Raw genomic sequence first — 23,940 nt, 5'->3', positions numbered from 1 at the left:
GTATAATGTTCCCGCCTAAATCTCACATCCATTTACATAGCTTTGCCGCCAAATTTTGCAAGTCACTCCTCATTGCTCTCTCTCTCACTCTCACTCTCTCCCCTTCTCTCGCTAGCAGCCTAAGAGTCTCTCAGCCATGAAAGAGCATGATTTCGAAGCTGATAAAGGTAACATCTTTGATTCTCGATTAACTCTTACTCTCTTTTATGTGGTTGTGATCTTTACCCTTTATTGTTTGCAGCGGTTGCGAAGGAGTTTCTCGCGAACTTCACCGACGCTAATGGCAGATCTAAGTACTTGGAGATCCTCGTGAGTTTCTCATCTAGCGAATCCCCGTAATTTATGGGTTTACTCGATCAATTTAACAATCTAATTGAAAAAATTGGTAGATTCAATTAGGGTTTTAGCTAATCTCATAATTTTAGTTTTTATTTTCTGGGAAACTTTCATATTTAGTGAAATTGATTTCTGGGCTCCTTCCAATTTTCCCCCTTTTTGTAAGAGTAGGGCTTATTCGATTTAATTAACAATCTAATTGAAATTGGTAGATTCATTAATTAGATAAAGTATCAATCTTCATTGTTTTGTAGCAAGAAGTTGCGAATCGTAAGGTTCGAGCTATTCAGATCGATCTCCAGGACTTAATCAATGTGAGTTGTTCTGTTTCGTTTTTTAGTTGTCGGAAAATTCAAAGTGAGCTTACCTGTCTTTTTGTTGTTGTTATTACAGGACAAGGGGTTTGATGATTTTCATGAGTTTATCGGACGTTTGACTGAGAACACTCGCAGATACGTTTCAATTTTCTCATCTGCTATTGACGAGCTTCTACCTGAACCCACGGAAGCGTTTCCTGATGATGACCATGACATACTCATGACACAGAGAGCCGATGACGGGGCTGATAATGCTGATGTTTCTGATCCGCGTCAGCAAATCCCTTCAGAGATCAAAAGATTTTAGTAAGTTTTATATAGCTCAACTAAAAAAACATAGGCAAAGCCTAGAGAACACTGAATTAGAGTGAGGACTTAAGACCAAACTAATATTACATGTTGTGGTTTCACGGGTATAGTGGATTATTTTTAGGTAATAAAAAAAATGTTCATACCATTACCAAGTACCATTACCATTACCAACCAAAGTCCAGAGGTCAAACTAATATTACATGATGTGGTTGCGGGTCTGGGGGATTATGGTTTTTTCGGTCTAGAACCTCTTTATATTTTAAAAGGAAGTTTATACCAATTAACTTGTCTATTAGTATTAGAGATTCAACATTGTTTGTGGAGTGCTACTTATATTGTATTTTATTGAGTGAATCAATTGGTTTGGATCCTTTGATGTTTGGATATTTCTTTCAATAGTTTTTTATTTAATTTTATTTTGTATTCAGCGAGGTTTATTTTAAAGCTCCTTCAAAGGGAAGGCCATCTACCATCAGGGAGGTGAAGGCTTCACACATTGGGCAGCTTGTCAGGATAGCTGGTATTGTCACCCGTTGTTCCGATGTCAAGCCTCTGATGGCAGTTGCTGTGTACACCTGTGAAGACTGTGGTCATGAAATCTACCAGGCACCTAACTATACTAATGCCTTCTTCTTCTTTCTTTCTTTTCTCCTAATAAATACTAATTCTGATTATGCTAAAATCAGGAAGTTACATCTAGAGTCTTCATGCCTTTGTTTAAGTGCCCTTCAAGCCGCTGTCGCGTTAACGGCAAATCTGGAAATCCTATTCTCCAGCTCAGAGCATCAAAGTTTCTTAAGTTTCAGGAGGTTCTGTTCTAGTTGATGAGTGTTCATTTTATGTGAATGTTGCACTGATATTGATAATCCACTGTATTGCAGGCTAAGATGCAAGAGTTGGCTGAGCACGTACCTAAAGGGCATATCCCTCGGTCTATGACTGTTCATCTAAGAGGAGAGCTGACAAGAAAGGTTGTTTTTCTATTTAAATAAATAATTATTATTTTTGGTAGAGTTTTTTTAATTTCTTACTATATTCATTTAAAACCCTTTGTAGGTAGCACCTGGTGACGTTGTTGAATTCTCAGGGATTTTTCTTCCCATTCCCTACACTGGGTTTAAGGCACTTAGAGCTGGTCTAGTAGCAGACACGTATCTGGAAGCAACAGCTGTCACTCATTTCAAGAAGAAATACGAGGAGTAAGCCAATGCTACTGCACCTTTAACTCTGTAGAAATATCTGATTTAGTAAACTTATTCCATGTTTTTGCATTTGGTTTAAGTTATAAAGTTGCTTTGGTGTGTCCACTACATCAGAAAGCATCTTGAACCTTTCTGCTATTATCCACAGATATGAGTTCCAGAAAGATGAGGAAGAACAGATTGCACGTTTGGCTGAGGATGGTGACATTTACAATAAGCTATCTCGATCTCTGGCTCCTGAGATTTATGGACATGAAGATATCAAAAAAGCTTTGCTTCTCCTCCTTGTGGGTGCTCCTCACAGACAGTTAAAGGATGGGATGAAGGTGAAGTCTCATCTCTTCTTAACTGTATCTTGCAATGATTCCTTTATTCGTTAAAATAGTTCATCTCCATGCATGAATGATCTTTACAGATCAGAGGAGATGTGCATATATGTCTGATGGGTGATCCCGGAGTTGCCAAGAGTCAGCTTCTCAAGCACATTATAAACGTTGCTCCAAGGGGAGTCTACACAACGGGAAAAGGTAGCAGTGGAGTTGGTCTAACCGCAGCTGTTATGAGAGATCAAGTCACAAATGAGATGGTCCTAGAAGGAGGAGCGCTGGTAAAGAGATACCAATGATTATTTGCTTTGGATGTTATGTTAGGACATTTGATAAAATTGTCTTGTTTCAGGTCCTGGCTGACATGGGAATCTGTGCAATTGATGAGTTTGATAAGATGGACGAATCGGATCGTACTGCAATTCATGAGGTCATGGAGCAGCAAACTGTAAGCATTGCTAAAGCTGGGATCACCACGTCGTTGAACGCTAGAACAGCTGTTCTTGCTGCAGCCAATCCAGCCTGGTAACTCACATTTTGTAAGATTTATATATATATATACGCTGTCACTTACTGAATATATGTATATATTTTGTGTTGGTGAAGGGGAAGATATGATTTGAGAAGAACACCAGCTGAAAACATAAACCTTCCACCAGCTCTCCTATCAAGATTCGATCTTCTCTGGTTGATCTTAGACCGAGCTGACATGGACAGCGACCTTGAACTAGCTAAGCACGTGCTTCATGTCCACCAGACGCATGAATCTCCCGCCCTTGGCTTTGATCCGCTGGAGCCTAATATCCTCCGGTAAAGTTCTATAAAAAACTCTTCTTGTCTCTGCAGACTCACACCACAGACACTCTCTAACATGAGCATCATCTCTGTGTTTTCTCCAGTGCATACATCTCAGCTGCAAGGAGATTATCACCATATGTTCCAGCGGAGTTAGAGGAGTACATAGCAACAGCTTACTCAAGCATCAGGCAAGAGGAAGCGAAATCAAACACTCCTCATTCTTACACAACAGTGAGGACTCTCCTCAGCATCCTGCGCATATCCGCTGCACTAGCGAGGCTGAGATTCTCAGAGTCAGTGGCGCAGAGTGACGTGGATGAGGCGCTAAGGCTGATGCAAATGTCGAAGATATCGTTGTATGCGGATGATAGGCAGAAGGCAGGACTGGATGCAATATCGGATACGTACTCTATCATAAGAGACGAAGCTGCGAGGTCGAACAAGACTCATGTGAGCTACGCAAATGCGCTTAACTGGATCTCCAGAAAGGTTTGTTACTTCTTCTTCATCTTCTTCTTTTTTTTAAACGGATGATTGATCACTGAGATTTTGGATGTGAAAACAGGGATACAGTGAGGCTCAGCTAAAGGAGTGTTTAGAGGAGTATGCAGCTTTGAATGTTTGGCAGATTGATCCCAACACCTTTGACATCCGTTTTATCTAAAATTCAATTTTCTTGTTTTTAAAAAAGTTTCAGTAACACAAACCAAGAATGACTTCTCTTTTGTTATGTGTGCGCTAGAAGTGGATTTTGTTGTAGAATTGCTGTTTAAGGACTGCGTAACAAAAATTGCTTTTGTCTAACTTCTGGAAATTTACATGTGACTGGGGCCATGTACTATTGCATTGTTTGCCATAACAAATAACTAACTTAAAAAAAAAGTAGTTAAGAAAAAAATGCTTATCAAGTTGAATCTAACTAAGATTTGTTCCGGGCATGATATGAAAACATTGTTGAAAATGGGTTCTGTATGTTCTCTATTGGTTATATATAATGAGAACTTGTTTACTGGTTCGAGATTTGAGGATGAAAATGGTTTTCTTTTTGATGGCAAGCAAATGAGTACATTTTTATGAGCTTTTTAAGATAGATGCGCACGTAGGAGCCTCAGCCACATGAAGGTAACTGATTTTCTTATAAAACAGATCACTAGTAGTGTTGCATCAGATTACTCAACTTCATAGGACTCGTTGTCTGAGCTACATACACTACATGACCAACACATTTCTCCGGTAACTACTTGGTTTAGACTTTAGATGCTCTACGCCTTTCCTGTTTGTGGTTCTTTTTAACCGTATAAAGTTGATTTTCTTATATGTAAATTTACTCTCTTTTTATTTTTTATTTGTACTGATTGTACAATGAGCATCGAATAGATGCTTTTCGTTTAAAAAAGAAAGAAAAGAAAATGAATTAGAAGAAATAAAAAAAAAGAATAGTTAATCTCGGTTAATATGCGTGTTTATGCCAAATGTTGTTGTTGCTCTTCATCATCGTCCAACTCATCTTCGTCGTCGTCAGAGGAGCTCAACGTATCTTCCTCAGAATCCTAATATTCAAAAGTCAAACATCCCCCCCAAAAAGTCAGCATATTCAGAGAGTAAAGTTGAAACTTCACATTTGGCATTAAATGATGAATGAATGAATGAATATTCAAAGTCAAATATGGTTTTTAAAAGATTGTTCCCATGATCACAAATCTTTTCAAAACGTGGTTACCCTATACAAACCTATAATTAATCCGTACTAGCATGCGTAAATACTAATAATGTTCACATCTCACATGCAAATTATTTCCAAATATATAGTCAAACATACATGCATATGCATTTTTCATTATAACTATGAGTTTTGGAAATTGATAGATTAAATGTAAATTGGTGAACTTACAGGATATTGCTGTCGACGACGGATATTTTTCTGAATAGCTGAGATTGTTTGAATGATAATGAACATTGGCAATAAAATTCCAATGGCTTTTAATGTTAGTACCTACATTTATATATCCATTCACCCAATTCTTATTTATGATTTAATATTAGTAAATGATTTCGTGTCGACAATAAAAAGAGCATTGTTTTTTACCGTGAATACAGTGAATGGATACTCCTCCGTTCCATAAATCACATCGAATGTATGTTTCATCAACAACAACACTGCTAGCTGCAATAATAATGTGTGTACGTTAGTTTTTAACCAAATGTTTTCATACACACTGAAAAAACATTGGTTTAACTTTAACTAAATGGGTCCAAAATCATAACATTAGGCTTCAACAACAGGTAAAAAAGAAACTATGATCTACTTACCACCAAACTAAAAAGAAGAAAAAAAAAACACTATAACATACAACAACACATGGTCGACATATCAAAATGAAACATTGGTTTTACTCTCTGAAATTTTAAGAATCAATATACAAAAGTTTTGTGTCCCCAAATTATATTAAAAGCATCGTTTAACTGTTTTAAAATATATATTGCTGAAGTTTATACAAAATAATTATATCTTCAAAATTTCAGAACTGACTCTGGATATAAAAACTATCAGAAAGGGTAAGAAAAAATATATTGTTAGGAGTTGTGATATTTTAGGTGAGGCAATGTTTTAAAATTGTTGAGTCTAAAAACTCAAAATTCTTGGCCAACCACCAAACTTACCCAACCTTACACATTCCAACCATTAAATATAATTTTTCTAACCCCCAAAACAAACTTAAAAAAAATCCTTCACCAAATTCTTCTTTTCATAATACGTCAGATAAATGGTGACAAAATTTATAACGGTAACATTTTACTTTTGGTTTTAAATAAATTGAAGAATTCGCTTTATTCATGGTGGGAAAAGAAACATTATAATAGCACTTATAGGCTTTGCCACATAGCTACGAAATAGATTTGGCCAAAAAAAAAGCTATGACTATAGTAAGTAGTGGTTGCCATATCTATTTCAGAGAGCTCCCTAAACTAATAACGACCTTTTCCCTCGTCATAATTTGTTTTTAAGTAATTTATTTACTAATATGGATTATCCCTCTTGTTACACTCCCTATCTGCCCAAACTTCTGGTAAATAACTAAAATAAAAATACTTCCAGAAATTAAACTAGTTAGAGAAAAAAGAGAGGTCGGTAACTTACAGTGAAAGTTAATGATCTGAAGAAAGTAGCAACAGAGTTAGACTGAGTAAAGTCTGGTTCGGTTATAGACACTAATCTTCTTCTTCCTCCTCCACCTTCTCTGTTTCATTAACAAAAATTATCATTTTTATTAGTATTATTCATTATTTGTGGAATATGAGTAATAAACTATTTGGAAGCTATCTTCTGTACGCGTAAACAAGGAAAGAATCAGGGAACCACGTCAATGAGTCAATTATTCGTAATCCCAATTTTCAGTTTATTTAACTTAATTTATTTTGGTATCTTTTATAAAAAGAATATAACTACCTGATCGTGACTTCTTCTTCTTCGATCATCTTGGTTGGTTTTGGAATTGCTGTATATCCATGTCTGTACACCTGCATGATTTTTATTGTTCATAAGTTTTTCTTCATAATTTATCAAGTGAATGTTTATATCACTGTAACTCAATTTTAAAAGAAAACAAAAAAACATTAGCAAACGTTTTGATAATTCAGGTCCCATATTAAAAACAAAAACAATCAAACCCAGTAATCATTTCTGGTTCCCAACTTTATTTTTCAATTTAGAAAGAAATACAACCAAATTATTTATTATTTTTGCAATATTGTTCATTAATATCGTTATGAAACTACTTGACGACCAAACACAAACACGGAAAAAACAGAGACGCAATAAACAATTCAGGAAAATAAAAGAATATTTAGAGACAAAACAGCTAAGCGCACTTCACAAAATCAAAAGCATATCCTCACCGGAAAAATCAAACTGTTTCATTAAAAAAAAAGTAAAGATTGAAAAAAATATGATAATTGGTGAGAAGTAAAAAAAAAGAACCTGAAGACAGATTTCACAAGTGGTGTTTCCTTTCTCATTACACCAACGTTGTATGCAATCTCTATGCGCGAACTTAACGGTTCCAGAGCAAGCACACGGGACTTCGAAGAAACTTTCTGCTTCTTCTTCGTGACAGATTCTGCAACGCGATATTCTCTGTTTTGAACGCTTCGTCTCATCAATGATTATCACCACTTCTCCCATCTCTCTCTGGATCCTTCTCTGTTTTTTTTTTTTGAATTTAACTTTTTACGAAGACGTTGCTCTGTTTTTTTTTTCCTATGAAGACGTTGCTCTGTTTTTTTTATCCCTTTGAAGACAGAGCTTTATGTCAGAGAGACTGCAACTTTATACAGCTTTTCAAGCAAAAATAATATATATGAATTGCCTGTTTTACCCTTACGCGTGTGTACCTTTTATTTAAATTCCACCGGAAAACATTTTCGGCAGCTTAAAAAACTCAATTAAACCATTAAAAAGCTTTCACTTGAAACATTACTACAATCTACTTGAAACATTATAATCTACTTGTAAGAAAAGGAATCATCAATTCAATATGTTTTAATTAAAGATTGTGAATTCTATACTTGGACTTCATAGGGTTTTGAATTAAAAAAATTCAGAAAAATTGTATACTTTAATAACATCATAATAATAATAATATTTTTGGTTTGGAATGATATTAACTTATAAATAAATTATCAAATCAAAAATAAAATAATAATGTAGTTTATCAAACATTAATTTAATAAATATTATATGATAGGTCATAAATAATAAATATTATTTTATAAATATATGAATTTATTAAATTAAAATTTTAATCATGAACCTAATAGTTTACTAATTTACTGAATGTTATTTTATAAAGATTACTGCATAAACTATCATGTCCTTTTGTTAAAAATATGTCTTAGTTATTTATTAAACTTAACAAATAGTGAAACATGTATAGTAATATCAGTAAAGAAAATATGTATATTAGTATGTTGCAAGAAACAAGCCGGATTTAAATCATTTATATATATATTAGTCATGCAAATGACAGCTTTGACGGGTTTATAGCACATATCTTCCATAACATGATGTCCAAATCATATGTAATAAAATATGAGAAGTTAATAAAACAAAACGCGTTCGGTAAGAGCTGGACGAATGGTTCGTTCAAAATTCAGAGTTCACGCTGAAAGGTCGTAAAATTTGTCAACTATAAGATCACACAAGTCAACATAAACCTCGACTTTTCTCTTTTCTTTCTTTATGAATAAAATAATGGCTGAAGTTCGAAGAAATAAGTTTGAAGAATAATAAAATTGTTGATCAAGTTGTTGGAACCAAAGAAGATACTGAAAGAAACCAGAAAAATCTATACCACTTAAAACCGTGAGTTTGATGTATTGTTTCGTTAGTTGTGTATTGATTGGCAAAGTTTTCATTATGATAATAAATTATAGATGATAATATTCTCTTCTAAAGAAAAAAGAAAAGAGATGATACTATTCTTACGTTAAAATGTTATGTCTGTTAAAAATGAAAGACTGATTGATGTATCTTGTGTGCATAAGAATAGTGGCAACCCTTTGAATCATTGTGGTGTGTGATCTTAAAACTCGATTACCCCTAAAGTAGAGTAATACATTAGGTTAGCTTTCATTTCATCGAAACTTTTTCTTGTCATTTCTTGCCTTTCTTTAAAAAATTTCATTTATATATTTGGATTAAAGATGTCAAACCATAGGATTGGCTGGCTGAGCAACAAACTAAATACACCCATCACAATAAATGACATCAAAAGTCACTCTCTCCTTGAAATTGTCTATACATTCTGGCCGAGTGGCCGTGGAGCTTCATTTTGGCAACTAGTATATTAATTAATTAGGCTTATAAACCAAAAAATACACAAAAGTTTCTACAATCTCACTACGATGCAGCAACTAAATTCAGTAATAGGTTAAAGTAAACAATCACCCAGCAAAAGAAAAAGATGATAAACTGATTTATTAGGCTCAAAACGTGGATGTCAACACTAGATAAAAAGTCCCTGTTAACTTATGGTAGTATGGTACCTAGCGATGAGTTTTTTTCAAGGTTATTTGATATATATTATGGCAATCTGACTTGTGACTCCTTATCAGGAAACCACGTACAATAATTAATTCATGTAACTTATAGTAACATTTTCGACCTTTTTAACTTATATAACAGTATAATTATATACTCCATATTTTAAAGTGTATCTGTCAGTGAAATTGAAAATGAAGCCTAAAGGCTCACGAATTATATGATTGCTTTATCAACGGTCGCCTGGTCAGCTGCTGCTGAGTACACCAGAAATTTAAACTTGTGGGCTCCACTTTTAATTTAAGAAAATACAATCTTAGTATTCTTCTTTCTTTTGGCTTATTTATTTTTCAGAATTTGTATTTTCAATTATTGAAAAGAAAATGAGACCATACACCCAAATGGAACTTGACCATACGTTCTAATATCATCACTTTAACAAAACACATCTTTTAAAACTGTATAAGATCAAGTTTCTATTTTGAATCATACTGTAGATGATCCTTACTCTTATGTTTTTATGTTTTTATATTTAGAACGAAAACAACGGGTTGCATAATTATCAGCTGTCTAGTTATTATTATTGTTTAATTATTATATTATATAATTATTAATTTCTTTTATTTCGGGACACTAGAGGCTGACATTTGTGCTTATCTCATGCTCTTTTCTTGCAATCTTATCTTTCTACGTTGGATTTTTGTTGATGATTTCCAATTAGTATAAAGTAAACATCTAAACATTAAATGTTCCAAAACTCGCCGACTAATCATTTTCTGGTATATATTCTTGAAATATCATTACGCATACTAGAAGACTTTTCCTGGGCTACGCCCAGGATATTTGTATAATTTTTAATTAAATTGAAAATTTTGCATTTCAAATGAATATAAATTGTGTATATATATTTCAATCAATTTTAAGAAGTATCAAATTGGATTGCATTTATGTATTGCCTTGTGTCCAACAAATTTAAAATAATTTAATTAATATTTTGTTGTTTGTTATTACTGGAAGTCATATATAAAGTGATAAGTAAGATGACTAAAAGTGAACTAAACTTAGTTATGGTGTCAATACATTTCATCTTTACTTAGGTTTTGTATAAAACTATTGTAAAATTTACAGCAAATTTTAACTTTGTTTTAACTTTAAAACCATTCAGTTCTAATACCAAACTAAATAGTCCCATAATAGAAATGATTTTGTATGAAAAATTGGTTCAAATAGTCGGCTACATACCAAGTTGCTTACAGTCTCATAGTACGGAACACCATTTTTTACGTTACAATCCCTAAATCAGTTAGGATGTGTTAGACAATGCAAACAAATATAGGCACACAACATATAAGTCAATAGGTTTTATTAAATGCATGTTTAAAAAGGAAAGCGATGAAACAAAGAGAAGTATATAAATGCATAATAGGGAGATCATATTTAATTTTTTGGCTAAGAAAACTTTATAATAAATGTCAATATAGGTAGGTGGGTGCACCATTTTCGTTCGTTCATCAAATCGAATTCATATTCAGATTAGGTTCTTTTGTACTTCAAACCTGACACCACTCTTTTGTTTTCCTCAGCTTCTCCATCTTTTCGCTGCATCTTTTCTGTAAACTTTAGATTCACTATCTTTGAACACATTAGCTAGTGAATTAATGCATTAGTCGTTCAAAAAAAAAAAGAACACATTAGCTATTTCTCTTTTCTTTGGGTTGGAACTTCATCTTCTTGCTGTAAGAAATGATGATAAAACTCTTGTTTGTAGGTTACTAAGGAATAATTTGTGTTCATTACTTATGAAAATGCAAGACTATTATAACCATTGGTTCCTTGTGTTTTGCAAGCAGAAGACAATTTGTCATTCTCTTGATTCAAACAGTCCTCTGTTGTTTCTTCGGGAGATAACGTATTTAATTTAGATATATTGTACTATACTATATATGACAGAAGACAATAATGTATACGATTCGTATACATGACTGAAAACAAAAACAATAAAAATCTGCAGAATGTACATGCACATTAATACACGTAGCGAGGACATACACTCAAATCTCCAAACACTAAGCCAAAACTCTGATATTAGCAGGAACCTCTTTTTTTCTTTCTGAAAAAGGGATATATTAGCAGGACTTGATTACACTTGTTTCTCCTATCACGTCGTTTCAAGAGGAAGAAAAATAGCACAATTATAGCAACACGCTGGTCTCAACCACATACACAGAGATGTTGAGAACACTTATATTATGATAAATTATCAGCGAATGGCTCATACAACGTACAAAAAAATACTATTGAAAGTCGCATAAACTTAGACAAAGCTCCTACATTCAGTTGAATGAATCTTGTACAGCAATTTTACTTTCAGGTGACATTACGTCTTGATTTGCCCTTCCTTTCTCTTGCTTCTATTTCAAAGTTCCTTCTCTTGCTTCTATTTCAAAGCACTGACCAGATTCGTGCATTTTAAGCAGGCGTCCCTATGACATTGATGAAGCAAAATATGGATACTAAAGTCTCTCTTCTTTCAAACTTGGACACCTGATATGAACTTCCTGGTAACGAAACAATGAAAGAATAGGTAAAAAAAACTAAAACTTCTCACATCAAATGTGATACTCGAAAAGATTTGGCAAAAGATATAAGAGGCAGCAAATCATGATCAACTCCGAAGTATCCGTCATCTCGTGTCCATAAAAGATATCTCGTAATGGCTCAGGCCTCAGGTTATACGGGTTTGGTATAATCCAAAGACACGAACAGAAAAACACTTTTGTCCCTTGTGGACCGATCTCCTCCGGTGCTGGAAAATTAGCTTATCCTAGATTATACACTATGCTGTTCAGATGTAAAACAAAGAAATTGTCAATGCACAAATACATAACGCTTATATCTTCTCAAGGTAAATGTCAAATCTGGTTCACTGTGCCGTTCTGGTTCTTGCTCGTTCACTGTGAAGTTTTCTATGATTATATGAACTCTAAGAAATTCAAAACCACATAAAACATATATATATGAGAAAATAAACATATGACCCTAGAGAAAACACATCCCTTGGTTGTATGGAGTAGTTAAGCACTGACTTAGCATCTGAAGCATTATGATTTGGAGATTAAATATGAACACTCGTGCTCCCTGATTGATCAGGCATAAACGGTTGAGGAACATTCGGTGTTTCCATATGCAGGTTCCATAGAGTGCTGGAAAAGCTAGATGTTCACAATACTCTGAAATGATTTAAGTGAAACATATTTCTAACGAATCTGGATTCTGGCATACTCACTAAGACAGAGAATTGATTCAGAGCTCTTTCAATATGCTGGGGATGATTAAGCTGCAAGCATGAAATCAAATAAATGAGGATATAGCTCTTAGTACTCCCATGGCAAAGATTTAAAAAATGGTGAATGTATTATTAAAAAGGCCTCAAATCTTCCAGAAATTAAAAACGAAAAACTTTAATCATTCTCATGCTTTGTAAGGAAAAGAAACAATCACACATCATTTGCTTGAGCAATATTCCATTGGGTGAGACGTCAATTACAGTTGCAGGATTGTGATTTCAGAATAATAAACAAATTGGCAAACACTGAAAAAGATAGTTTCCAATCATATGGAAGGCTTTAAAAAACTAAATTTTACCTTCGTGTATGATTAAAACAGACCAACAAAATCAGAACTGCCATGGTAACCTAGGCGAAGTGGTAGTTCTGGAGCTCTCTTTCGTTTCTCCTCGGTCTATGATCTGAACCAATAACATATGAGAGTTCAGACACTCGGAAGACCGTTATGGACACTACAGATCGCAAACTCATTGGTGAGATACCATAATGCAAATAGATTCTTTGACATTATTAACATAATATAGCTGAGACAGTAGAAGTAGTACCTGGCCATGGACATGACTTTAGGCTGCAATTTCGAAAGATAAGTCGGCTTTGTTGCTAATCAAATCAAGGTAGCTTCTCTTTTTGGTGAAATTGGAAGGTGGAAAACTTAAATCAGGGCCAAGAAAATACATTTCAACAATCTCAAAATAATAAGTAATCAAATACCTGTGTTTGAGGTTAAACACTTTCATAGGTCATTCATTTCTAATCTGATTAGTTAGAAAGTTGGGTAGATCAATCACTCTGATAGGCGGGGTTTGTAAGCCTCTACAACAAAACAGTGATTTTCGCAGTTTTAATTCATCTGAAACTGAAGGGTGTGGTTGTGAAATTTATGGTGAAGAAAACCTTAACTAAGTGAAGAAGGAAGAAATTTACTTAACGGAAGGAAAACAAAACGTTTACCCTAATGAGACAAAAAATGATACGGTGAAACGAATTCATTAAAAGGGTAATGAAGAACACCATTGATTGATAGCAGATGGCTTAATAACGGAGATTGGATAGAGAGGAATCGAAGAAGGCGTAATGGAAAAGGAGAGTCATTAGTGTTTTGGATATGAGCTTTGTTAAATGAAAGTCAGCTGGGCCTTTAAAATTTATATTGAGCTCAAACGCAGTTTTTAGAATTTAGTCCTCGAGAAAGACATGGCAATATGGAAGCTTTTTATTGGTTGATTTTCTTTGCTGAGTTGGACAGCTTCTCCTTTCAAGTTATTGTACTTTTAGTATAGTATAGATAATTGAACTGCCTAATTTTTTAAAAAATAAACTTAAATAGCGCCGCCAAAAATATAAATAATGTATGATTTTATTTTATTTTATTTACATAAAAACAATCATCTGATTTCTTTGACTAAAAAGGCCCACAAAATTTTATGGGAGCGTATATAAATCTAAAACTGGGCTTACTGGGCCTAATCTAACCGGGCTTACCCTCTCTGTAGACGCAGACTCCATCAACGCGGGTACGTTTTTCGTTTCCAAATCCGCACTGCTTGCCGTTTTCAAACAGAGAGAATCGCCTCTCTCGTCTTTACTCGACCTCGAAGCTAATTAAGAATCTGAAGATCTCTCTCTCTTCTCTGTGGCGATCGTGGAGGATCGAGTAGTAGCGAGTAATCATCATGTTCATGATAGATTGGTTCTACGGTGTTCTCGCTTCGCTAGGGTTATGGCAGAAAGAGGCTAAGATCTTGTTCCTCGGCCTCGATAACGCCGGCAAAACCACCTTGCTTCACATGCTCAAGGACGAGGTTCGATCTCTCCATCTCTTCTAAGTCTCTATCTAATTGATTCGATCTCGCTATCGGATCGATCCTCTTTGTGGTTTAATAGGTTTGATTGAATCTGTTTGAGAAGTTTCTAATTTGGGAGGAGATGCTGAATTTCGATTTAGGAACCTTCCGTTTATAGATGCTTAGTCTAGATTCATTATTGTTCTTGTGGTAGTCACTGTGATAGCTAAGCTTATTTGTTTATATAAACAAATCTGTTTAGATGATACTGTGTAAATTTTGAAAATTGGTGAAACAGAGATTGGTGCAGCATCAGCCGACGCAGCATCCGACGTCTGAAGAGCTTAGCATTGGTAAAATCAAGTTCAAGGCTTTTGATTTGGGTGGGCATCAGATTGCTCGCAGGGTCTGGAAGGACTACTACGCTAAGGTAAAGCATATCAGAGAGTGCATCTTGAGATTTTTTTTTTGCTCATACTTCAGCTCATTACTGCCCCTTATAGTCCCTAAATTGAAGACTTTGCTCATGTGTCGTCCATTAGATTGAGTTTGCACACTTCCTTTTAGGCAATTTCATCATGTTATAGCATTTTCACTCGAGTGTAGTTCTCCAGTTATCCTGAGTATAAAGCTTTTTGATAAGTATAGTAGAATAAGAATCTGTAACTTCAAATGATTCAACTCATGCAAGCTTCTTCAGTGACAGAGTTTTGTGAACCATTTAGTTTCGATGATTTATACCCTGAAGATTCTTTTGATTCTTTCTGTTTTCTTCTGCTCATGCATCGCCTATAGTCTCTGTATTGAAGACTTTGCTCACGAGCCACCCATTAGATCGATATTGCACACTACATCATCCTAGTGAAAGCATAGTTTGTAGTTTTTCTCATAGGCAACTCATTATGCTAGATCATCTTGTGAAAGCCATCTTTTTAGTTTTCCAGTTGTCCTAAAGCTTTTTTGATAAATAGTAGAATCAGACTCTATAACTTCAAATGTTTTAATTGATTCAAGCTTCTTCAGTGGCAGAGTATTGTAAAATATTAGTTTCGATGATTAATACTCGATCGATATTGTTCACTTCTTCTTCCTAGTGAAAGCCCGGTTTATAGTTTTGCTCATAGGCAATTCATTATGTTTGATCATTTTCACTCGAGTGTAATTCTCCAGTATCCCGAGTATAACGCTTTTTCGATAAGCATAGTAGAATTATAGTCTTTAACTCGAAATGTCACAACTCATTTAAACTTCTTCACTGGTAAGAGTTTTATGTAAGTTAGTTTCAATGATTTATACTCTGTTTTTTTTTGTTTGCAGGTGGATGCTGTGGTGTACCTAGTGGATGCTTACGACAAGGAGAGATTCGCAGAATCAAAAAAGGAACTGGACGCACTTCTCTCAGACGAATCTCTAGCCACCGTCCCCTTCCTTATCCTTGGAAACAAGATAGACATACCGTACGCCGCATCAGAGGACGAGCTCCGTTACCATCTCGGCCTCTCCAACTTCACCACGGGAAAGGGCAAAGTGAACCTAGTGGATTCCAACGTAAGACCACTGGAAGTTTTCATGTGCAGCATCGTCAGGAAGATGGGTTATGGCGAAGGCTTCAAATGGCTCTCTCAGTACATCAAGTAACCAAGCCCCACCAAGACTCCTCTCCAACACATGGCGTTATTATTGTTAAAACATCAAGTAAGTTTCTATAAATCCTGTTTTGTATTTTGTCTTGCGTTTTCTTTTCTTTTTGCATGTGTTGTAAGAAATGTCGTGAAACTTAGCTTCTCGTGTGTCTCTCTGCCTTTGTTTCTTGTAGTGACTTTAAATTTTTAATTCATATTATTTTAAACTTTGGATTATAACTTTGTGAAGTTAGTTAACTAAACCCAGTAGATAGACATGTGTGGTTGAACAGTTTTTGACTTTAGTTTCACGCAATAGTGAATTATATACAAAAATTTAAGTCTTAGACCATGATTAATCAGGATTCTTAGGGGGTGTTCTTAGCTTCGGCTAAGAACCGTTTCTTAGTTTTTAACTAAGAAAAACTAAGAACCGACTCTTAAATAAGAGATATGAGAATCGGTTCTTTGTCGAAAAGTGTAAAAGAAAAAATATCAAATCATGAGTTAAGAATTCCAAATTAAGAACCGGATTAATCATGTTCCTAAGTACGTGTAATCGTGTAGATGTAGATATAGATGTACCAGCAGCAAAAGAGTTTCTCAACCGTTGGATCAAGACCCTAAGCATTCGTGAGATCACCCAACAAACCCACACCAATACAATAATATGAATAAATAATCATTAAAGTATAAGGATGGAACCGTTTAACGAACTCCATACAAACCAAACCATTTCATGTGTGTTATGTTGCGTGTGTATAAGTTTACACGCATACGATCATCCTGGTCTTAGGATGGGCAACACAATCGGCTCCCGGAAGCTGGAAACGGCGGCGATGTCCGGCGGAAAAGTTGTATTATCCGACGGAAGAGTACAAAACTTAGAGGAAGAGACGACGGTAGCTGAGATCATGCTGGAGAATCCTAAACACGTCGTTGTCGAGTTTGATCCATCGTCGATAACATTCAACAAAGATGGGAAGACGGTGAAGAAGAAGCTGACTCCTTTACCGGCGGATAACACACTCGAGCCGGGAAAAATCTACTTGGTGCTCCCGGCCAAAAGAAGCGGTAGCGGCGGCGGAGCTAAGTCATCATCATCGTCGGCGGTAATGACGTCAGAGGAGATACGTAAAATGCTGTTTAGCGCCACGGCTATGGTAAGGTCATCGTTTAGCTACTATGAAGGGATTCTTCCTTGGTTTACTACTAGAAGTTATAGTAATAGTAATCCGGCGGTTGATGCGGTGGTTGCGGCTACGTCGGTTGGAAAGTTGGAGGCGGAGACGGAGGAGGAAGGGAGGCCGGAGTTTTTGAGCCGGCAGTTGTCGGGAAGAGGGTGGAAACCAAGCTTGGATCCTATCAAGGAGAAGAAGGCAAAGAAGAAAATCCATAAACTGTTGTCGTTTTAGTTACGGCGTCGTTTCAGTGTGTATCCCTTTTCTTTGTATTTTGTTTCTGCATGTGCTATAGTCGTAAGTTGTTTCGTTACGTGCGTGTGTGTATGTACGCCGGTCACGAGAAACTCACGTGATCCTCAAAACCATCTTTTGCGGTTGAAAAAAAATTAAGCTGTTATTTATGCGACTAAAACCAAAATATCTGACCAATCAGGTGTAAGATTTTGGCCAAAGCTTCCATCAACTATGGTGGACCAAACTGTATTTGTTTCGTGCTTTAGACCCGTATCTTAAGTTCTTAACACCAGCGATAGCCACAGCCCACAAGCACGTAGAAATTCAAATTAGGGAAAACGTGCTATTTCCCCACCAGAAGTATCGTATCCCTCCATATGTCTCTCAAACTATGATCTCATCCTAGATGTCCCCGAAACGAAAGTTCGAAACCTATTTCCCCATGAAACTATAAGAAACCACTTATATCTCCTCGAAACAAAAGTTCGAAAGCCATAACCCCATAAAGATAAATAACTCGGTTTAAACCTATAAACTTCAACCGTTTTGGTTAATTAAACCAGTATAGACCAATTAACGACCCGATTAAGATCCGATTATAGAAATCAAACCAGAAATTAGAAACCTAAGCGACAAACTCATAAACCCTTTCCCCCTTTCACTTATACCCAATTTCAATCGAAAATTGAAATTAAGAACCCTAGAACTACAGATCACAGAGAGAAAACACAAGAGAGAAGAGAGATGGCTTCAGTTGATGATGTCGATGGAGGAGAAACCTTCGATGAAGAAGCAGAAGAGAGAGATGAATGTGAAATTGAGCACCTGCTCAACGAGTTTGTCGACGAGCCTTGTATTCGCCATGATCAGATTCCTGAGAGTGATGACGAGGAAGAGAAAGGCTGCAAGAAGAAACCACCAGAGGTAACTCACATCAAACGCGGTGATGGAAGCTTGTACAAAAAGCAGACCTTCGTAAACGGGGTTGGTTTCAAAGATTGTGTTCTAGACTACGCTCTTAAGACAGGCCACAATATCCAGCAGTACAGGTATGATAAGGAGAAAATTGGCTTTAAGTGTGTGGGTTCTAATGAGGGAGGAAGCTGTGAATGGAAAATATATGCTTCAGTTCTGCCTAGTGATAATGTCTGGAAAGTGAGAGTCTTTGTTGAGAATCATTCGTGTGTGCCTAATGGAGAGTGTTCGATGCTGAAGGTTCCTCAAATAGCCAGATTGTTTATTGATAAAATCAGAGAAGAACCGGATTATTACATGCCAATGAAGATTGAACAACTAGTTCTTGAGAAATGGGGGATCACAGTTTCAAGGGCTCAGTGTCAAGCTGCTAGAACTAAGGCGCTGAAGTGGATTGAGTTTGAGTATGATCATCAGTTCGCTCGTCTTCGAGATTATGCAGCTGAGATACTTGAATCAAACAAAGACTCTACTGTGGTGATTGAGACTTCGAAAAATACTGAAGGAAAAGATGAGTTCAACAGGTTCTACACTTGTTTTGACAACATAAGAAGGACATGGAAGGAGACATGTAGACCTTTGCTTGGAATTGATGGATGCTTCGTTAAACACAAGATCAAAGGGCAAGTGTTGGTGGCATTAGGAAGAGACGCAGATAATGCCATATATCCAGTGGCATGGGGTGTAGTTCAAGTTGAAAATACAGATAATTGGTCATGGTTTGTGAGGATGGTAAAGGAAGACTTAGGACTTGATGATGGTGAAGGGTTTGTTATCGTGTCTGATCGCCAAAAGGTTAGTGTCTTTATGATATTTTTTTGCTTAAAAATTGAGCTAATTGAATAAGTTTATATAAATTAAACCTGCTTATTTTTTTTTGGCTTTTTGGTACAGGGTTTGATAGCTGCAGTTAAGGAGGAATTGCCTAAGGTAGAGCATAGGAAGTGTGTGAGACACATCTATGAGAATCTGAAGAAAAAACATGGAAGTAAAAGCGACATGAAGTCTTATTTATGGAGCTTAGCATGGAGTTACAACGAAGCAGAATATAAGGAAAGGCTGGATAGGATTTTCAATTACGATGTTGGTGTATATGATGATGTTATGAAGACAAATCCGAAGTCTTGGTGTAGAGCATACCACAGGTTGGGGCCGTATTGTGAAGATGTGGAAAACAATTCCACAGAGTCTTTCAATAACACTATTGGAAAGGCAAGAGAACTCCCATTTGTCCCTATGTTAGAGACAATAAGAAGACTTGCCATGGCTCGGATTGCAAAACGATCGGCAATCTCTCATGGTCACAAAGGTATAAGATTATTTGATTATTTTTATTCCCTCTATGATGCCTCTCATGCTTTAATCTCTAATAATCTCTAATGACATTATTTTTTTAGGTATTTGTACACCATATGCGACTGAGTTTCTTAAAATAGAGAAGGAGAAAGCTACTGCATGCACAATTACAAGAAGCACCAACGGAATGTATGAAGCAAAGTTGGGTGGATGTACTCACCGTGTCAGCTTGGATAGATGGACTTGCACGTGTATGAAGTTTGAGATTTGTGGGATTCCATGTGAGCATGCCTATGGAGTCATTCTCCATAAGAAGCTTAAGGCTGAGGACTTCGTATGTAAGTGGTTCAGAACATCTATGTGGAGAAGAAACTATACTGATGGCCTTATTCCGGTGAGAGGTGCTCGATTTTGGCCTCAAACGGGTGCTCCGGACGTTCATATTCCACCAGATCCAGACCAACCGGGGAGGAAGAAGATGACTAAAGCTGACAAGAAAAGAAAGAAACCTGCTAATGAGTCTCCAACAAAGAAGCAACCAAAGCATAAAAAGAGAATTATGCACTGCGGAATATGTGGCCAACCTGATCACAACTCAAGGTTTCATAGTAAAAAACAGGTTTGTTCTGTTTCTAATTCACCATTGGTAAGCTCAAACAAAGATTCACTAATTTTCATTTTTGGTAGGCTTCTAGAGCTGGTCCTTCTCATGTTGCTTCTCCAGCTGCTTCTCAAGCTCATTCTCCAGCTGCTTCGCAAGCTTCTTCTCAAGCTGGTTGTCATATCATCCATGGATATGAAGATATGTGTTGATGGTGGTCACGACTTTTGTGGTTTTTAGAGTCTCGGATTTGGTGTTGTTTTGTCTCTCAGCTTTTGTGTTTTTAGAGTCTCGGAATTTGTGGGTTTTGGTGTCTCAAATTGTTTTAAAATTATGTAACCCTCTTTTGTTCAAACCGATGTGTCTTTAGGGATGGTGGTATCTATTTAAACATTATCTTGCTCAGGTTTATGTTGGCTTCATTGTTTTTTTTATCATTTCTTGTTATCTCTTTTCAATGCAAATGACCACAAAGCTCTAAAACAAGTGATCACAAAGCTTTTAAAATCATCATCCTACATAAGAAACATAGATGCAAGTTCTTACAACACCAAACATAGATTCAAGTTCATAACTAAAGAAAAACAAACATAGATTCAACACAGTCTCAACACACAGACATTCTTCATCAAGCTTCACCATTTCTTGAACGAGAGAAGCACCATCGACCCAACACAAATCACACCTCCAATGCCTAGGACAATCATCAATTTCTTCATCTTTGTTTTCTCTTCAGCCAATACTGCCTCAACTCGATCAAGAACTTGTGCCTCAACTCGATCAAGAACTTCCTTCTCAACGACCAATCTCTCTCTTGCAATCTCTTTCACATACTGCTCAATACTTGCATTTTTGCATTCAAGCGATTCTAACTCCTCCAATATTGCCTCATCTATCCATTTGAATCTATGATCATCATTCTCCAGCTAAACAATACACATACACAACAAAGCAGAAATCAATCATCATTCTCTATATAAAAGCGATTTTAGTAACTTTCTTAAACAAGACTAATCGTGAATAACAACTAAATTACCCTCTTCTTTGCTGCATATGCACATCGAAAGTATCTCCTGTAAGGATTAGGAGTCGAATTTGACATCAAGGGAATGATGGATTCACCACACCAACATTTCTTTGGGACACCTACAAAACGTCCACCTCTTCTACGCGCATTTGATGCTCCAGAGGTAGCTCCAGACACGATATTTGAAGACCCAGACATCACTCTTTACTCTCACAGTTGGAAATTAGGGGGAAGAAGAGAATCGAAGTTGATTAATGAGATTTAGGGTTCTTGTTCGTCGGGAAGTCGATTTTCTGATTTTAAAGAGGGTGGGTCAACGGGTCGGGTCAATCTGGGTTTATGTTTAGTTTCGAACCGTTTCGGTTAATTAAACCGTGTTTTCTCGGTTTGGTTTTGTGATTATACCGAGAAATGTCTTAACCAATATTTAATTGAGTTTCATGGGGAAATAGGTTTCGAACTTTTGTTTCGGGGATATCTAGGATGAGATCATAGTTTGAGAGACATATGGAGGGATACGATACTTCTGGTGGGGAAATAACACGTCTTCCCTTCAAATTACATAGATACTTTTCTTTGGGTCTATAATCTGGTAGTCAATAATCTTTGGCCTGCTTTTCTTTGGGTGTAATAATTCGAAAGATTGTTTTTAGTTTTCTGGTTATGATTTGGGCCGGACTAATCCTCAATTTCTTTAAAATCAGTGTAGTAGCTTTTATTTGGCTTGTGGTTTGTTAACTTCATACTTGCTTTACCTTGTTTAAGTGTTTTGGCTATGTACTATATGTAGTTTTGTTTTGTGTAATTGTGTTTCCTTTCGTATCCACTTTTTGTTTTTTTCTTGGTTCTTGAGATTTATCTGTTATCGATGGACTTAAATATTAGATCTTAACTTAACTGATAAAGGTAAAGTTTCAAATGAAATAAAAAGATTGTGCATGACTTTTTGTTGTAATTCTATGATATTTAAAGCTGAAAACGTGTGTATGGAATTACTTTGCAGTTTGCATAAAGCGATAAAGCAATATATTTGATGAATAGTTCAAAGTATCAGCAAAAGGAAATTCTATAATGTCAGTAAAAAGCAATTCTACCATGTTAAAACGTCAGAGAAATAAACGGCACTTGTACTTTCATGAAACTATAGAATACATCTTTTATATAAAAAAGCGTCAATCATTTTGGTATGATTAAATTTTTTTAAGTAACTGTACGAATAGTTTCTAACAATTTCTAAAGACCATTTAATGTCCTTTTACACTACTTTTGTATCTTTGTCGGGAAAATAACCATTTTATATCTAACATATCGTGATACGTTTAATTTTTACATGGTCTATAATATCGTGCAAAAATATATGTTTTTTTGAAATTTCAAATAATATATATTTTGTTTAGTTATTTAGCAAAATCATACATCAGTTGCCACATGAACTGTTACATTATCTAATTTTGTTGATTTAAATATTAAGTCAGCTAATTTTGTTGATAAAGATACCATGTATATATTAATTTTGTTTTTTAAAAGATAGTCATTTTATAAAATTAATATTTTAGAAAATGTAAACAATTATGAACTTTATTATTTAGTAAAATTAAAAGAAATAATTAAATAGTAAATTTTAAGTTTATATAAGAAATATATTCGTTATAATGTTTCGATCGAATCAAATATCATAGAATTACAACAAAAGGCAATGACAAAAAAATACATCAAATTTTAAATGTAGAGGATACAAAGTGCCGAGTTAGAAGAGAGCAAGCCACTAATGTTTCAAGTGGGCAAACACATGTGAACCAATTTTTTTTTTGTAAAAATACATTATTTTAAAATAGAAGGAGTATCATTAAAATTTTTTTTGACTAAAACAGTATCATAAATTTCACATGTGGATGTGGGTAAAATTTGGAAAGGGAATCTTTAGGCCTTCACAACCAGTTTTGCTCATTGGACAGCAACACGTATTGAGAACAGAAGAGATAACATTTAATACAATTGTTAACTAATTAGCTTAAATAGCAAGTTACCATTTGATGCGATCTCATCAGAACTCAGGAAGGGGTTATTATAACTCGCTACATTACATTAACATAATAGAGCCCTAATAGTCAAATCAATGTCTAACTGTGGACAATTGAATAAATCGAAATTAGTGGTAACTAATTAATGGACCACTCACAAGATTGCTTTCACATTTCTATAAACTTACTATTCTCGATTTGGAGTATATAACTAACGCACTCCTTCCTCTTATTTTAATATAAGGGCAATCTCGGCTTAAGTTTGACTAATCTACAGGGTGAATAATTGAATATGTCTCTTTTTTTTTTTTTTTTTTTTTTTTTTTTTTGTAAATCAGCCTTCAAATTAAACTTTAATCGGTTACATAATGGATAGAGCATGTTTGGCCACACAGTCAGCTCTATGATTATCTAGTCTAGGAATGAACTTAAACTCAACGACATTAAAGAGGGTAGATAGGAATTGAATATCCTTGAGGAGAACGGCGATCTCGACATGTCTTCCCCTTGAATTCACC

The 23,940-nt window shown here is 35.4% G+C and overlaps 6 protein-coding genes across 7 annotated transcripts; 4 read left to right on the top strand and 2 right to left on the bottom strand.

Moving 5' to 3' along the window:
- Window positions 1-28: 28 nt before the first annotated feature.
- LOC103836781 (DNA replication licensing factor MCM7) lies at window positions 29-4,125 on the top strand. Of its 2 annotated transcripts, none has more exons than XM_033279407.1 (14): window positions 29-167; window positions 242-309; window positions 591-650; window positions 730-959; window positions 1,394-1,571; window positions 1,652-1,774; window positions 1,847-1,936; window positions 2,022-2,164; window positions 2,316-2,454; window positions 2,583-2,774; window positions 2,846-3,018; window positions 3,100-3,303; window positions 3,393-3,780; window positions 3,857-4,125. In XM_033279407.1, the coding sequence occupies exons 1-14, from the start codon at window positions 137-139 to the stop codon at window positions 3,953-3,955; spliced, it is 2,118 nt and encodes a 705-aa protein (XP_033135298.1). In that variant the 5' UTR covers window positions 29-136; the 3' UTR covers window positions 3,956-4,125. The 2 variants fall into 2 exon arrangements, with proteins under 2 accessions (XP_033135298.1, XP_009111321.2); XM_009113073.3 differs by having other exon boundaries at window positions 30-167; window positions 2,316-2,493.
- Window positions 4,126-4,603: 478 nt separating this feature from the next.
- On the bottom strand, window positions 4,604-10,060 carry LOC103836778 (E3 ubiquitin-protein ligase MARCH8). Its single transcript, XM_009113071.2, has 6 exons — window positions 7,271-10,060; window positions 6,740-6,810; window positions 6,431-6,530; window positions 5,378-5,455; window positions 5,183-5,284; window positions 4,604-4,841 (listed from the first exon to the last, which is right to left on the bottom strand). Exons 1-6 carry the CDS (start codon window positions 7,472-7,474, stop codon window positions 4,755-4,757), a joined length of 642 nt encoding a protein of 213 aa, XP_009111319.1. The 5' UTR covers window positions 7,475-10,060; the 3' UTR covers window positions 4,604-4,754.
- A 4,155-nt stretch (window positions 10,061-14,215) lies between these two features.
- On the top strand, window positions 14,216-16,327 carry LOC103836780 (GTP-binding protein SAR1A). The gene is made up of 3 exons (XM_009113072.3): window positions 14,216-14,480; window positions 14,761-14,892; window positions 15,780-16,327. The coding sequence occupies exons 1-3, from the start codon at window positions 14,352-14,354 to the stop codon at window positions 16,098-16,100; spliced, it is 582 nt and encodes a 193-aa protein (XP_009111320.1). The 5' UTR covers window positions 14,216-14,351; the 3' UTR covers window positions 16,101-16,327.
- Window positions 16,328-16,553: 226 nt separating this feature from the next.
- Window positions 16,554-17,667, top strand: LOC103836776. The gene has a single exon (XM_009113070.3). It carries the CDS (start codon window positions 16,783-16,785, stop codon window positions 17,497-17,499), a length of 717 nt encoding a protein of 238 aa, XP_009111318.1. The 5' UTR covers window positions 16,554-16,782; the 3' UTR covers window positions 17,500-17,667.
- A 579-nt stretch (window positions 17,668-18,246) lies between these two features.
- On the top strand, window positions 18,247-20,586 carry LOC103836832. The gene is made up of 4 exons (XM_018654286.2): window positions 18,247-19,272; window positions 19,372-19,786; window positions 19,875-20,392; window positions 20,461-20,586. Exons 1-4 carry the CDS (start codon window positions 18,247-18,249, stop codon window positions 20,584-20,586), a joined length of 2,085 nt encoding a protein of 694 aa, XP_018509802.2.
- A 423-nt stretch (window positions 20,587-21,009) lies between these two features.
- On the bottom strand, window positions 21,010-21,599 carry LOC103836831 (uncharacterized protein At4g04775-like). The gene is made up of 2 exons (XM_009113124.3): window positions 21,411-21,599; window positions 21,010-21,300 (listed from the first exon to the last, which is right to left on the bottom strand). Exons 1-2 carry the CDS (start codon window positions 21,597-21,599, stop codon window positions 21,010-21,012), a joined length of 480 nt encoding a protein of 159 aa, XP_009111372.1.
- Window positions 21,600-23,940: the final 2,341 nt, after the last annotated feature.

This window comes from Brassica rapa, chromosome A09, assembly GCF_000309985.2.
Source record: "Brassica rapa cultivar Chiifu-401-42 chromosome A09, CAAS_Brap_v3.01, whole genome shotgun sequence".
In the NCBI taxonomy this organism is placed as follows: domain Eukaryota; kingdom Viridiplantae; phylum Streptophyta; class Magnoliopsida; order Brassicales; family Brassicaceae; genus Brassica; species Brassica rapa.
This window is presented reverse-complemented; position numbering and strand designations above follow the sequence as displayed.

What these genes read in the sequence shown, in the direction of transcription:
- LOC103836776 (XM_009113070.3), top strand. Translation starts at nt 16,783, where the DNA reads ATGGAACCGTTTAACGAACTCCATACAAACCAAACCATTTCATGTGTG.
- LOC103836832 (XM_018654286.2), top strand. Translation starts at nt 18,247, where the DNA reads ATGGCTTCAGTTGATGATGTCGATGGAGGAGAAACCTTCGATGAAGAA. An exon ending in TCGTGTCTGATCGCCAAAAG is followed by an intron (nt 19,273 to 19,371) that starts GTTAGTGTCTTT and finishes TTTTTGGTACAG; the next exon opens with GGTTTGATAGCTGCAGTTAA. An exon ending in GGTTTCATAGTAAAAAACAG is followed by an intron (nt 20,393 to 20,460) that starts GTTTGTTCTGTT and finishes CATTTTTGGTAG; the next exon opens with GCTTCTAGAGCTGGTCCTTC.
- LOC103836781 (XM_009113073.3), top strand. Translation starts at nt 137, where the DNA reads ATGAAAGAGCATGATTTCGAAGCTGATAAAG. An exon ending in TGATTTCGAAGCTGATAAAG is followed by an intron (nt 168 to 241) that starts GTAACATCTTTG and finishes TATTGTTTGCAG; the next exon opens with CGGTTGCGAAGGAGTTTCTC. An exon ending in GAGGAGAGCTGACAAGAAAG is followed by an intron (nt 1,937 to 2,021) that starts GTTGTTTTTCTA and finishes AACCCTTTGTAG; the next exon opens with GTAGCACCTGGTGACGTTGT.
- LOC103836831 (XM_009113124.3), bottom strand. Translation starts at nt 21,599, where the DNA reads ATGTCTGGGTCTTCAAATATCGTGTCTGGAGCTACCTCTGGAGCATCA. An exon ending in CATATGCAGCAAAGAAGAGG is followed by an intron (nt 21,301 to 21,410) that starts GTAATTTAGTTG and finishes TGTATTGTTTAG; the next exon opens with CTGGAGAATGATGATCATAG.
- LOC103836778 (XM_009113071.2), bottom strand. Translation starts at nt 7,474, where the DNA reads ATGGGAGAAGTGGTGATAATCATTGATGAGACGAAGCGTTCAAAACAG. An exon ending in GAAGAAGAAGTCACGATCAG is followed by an intron (nt 6,531 to 6,739) that starts GTAGTTATATTC and finishes TTAATGAAACAG; the next exon opens with AGAAGGTGGAGGAGGAAGAA. An exon ending in GTCGTCGACAGCAATATCCT is followed by an intron (nt 4,842 to 5,182) that starts GTAAGTTCACCA and finishes TTTGAATATTAG; the next exon opens with GATTCTGAGGAAGATACGTT.
- LOC103836780 (XM_009113072.3), top strand. Translation starts at nt 14,352, where the DNA reads ATGTTCATGATAGATTGGTTCTACGGTGTTCTCGCTTCGCTAGGGTTA. An exon ending in TTCACATGCTCAAGGACGAG is followed by an intron (nt 14,481 to 14,760) that starts GTTCGATCTCTC and finishes TTGGTGAAACAG; the next exon opens with AGATTGGTGCAGCATCAGCC. An exon ending in GGAAGGACTACTACGCTAAG is followed by an intron (nt 14,893 to 15,779) that starts GTAAAGCATATC and finishes TTTTGTTTGCAG; the next exon opens with GTGGATGCTGTGGTGTACCT.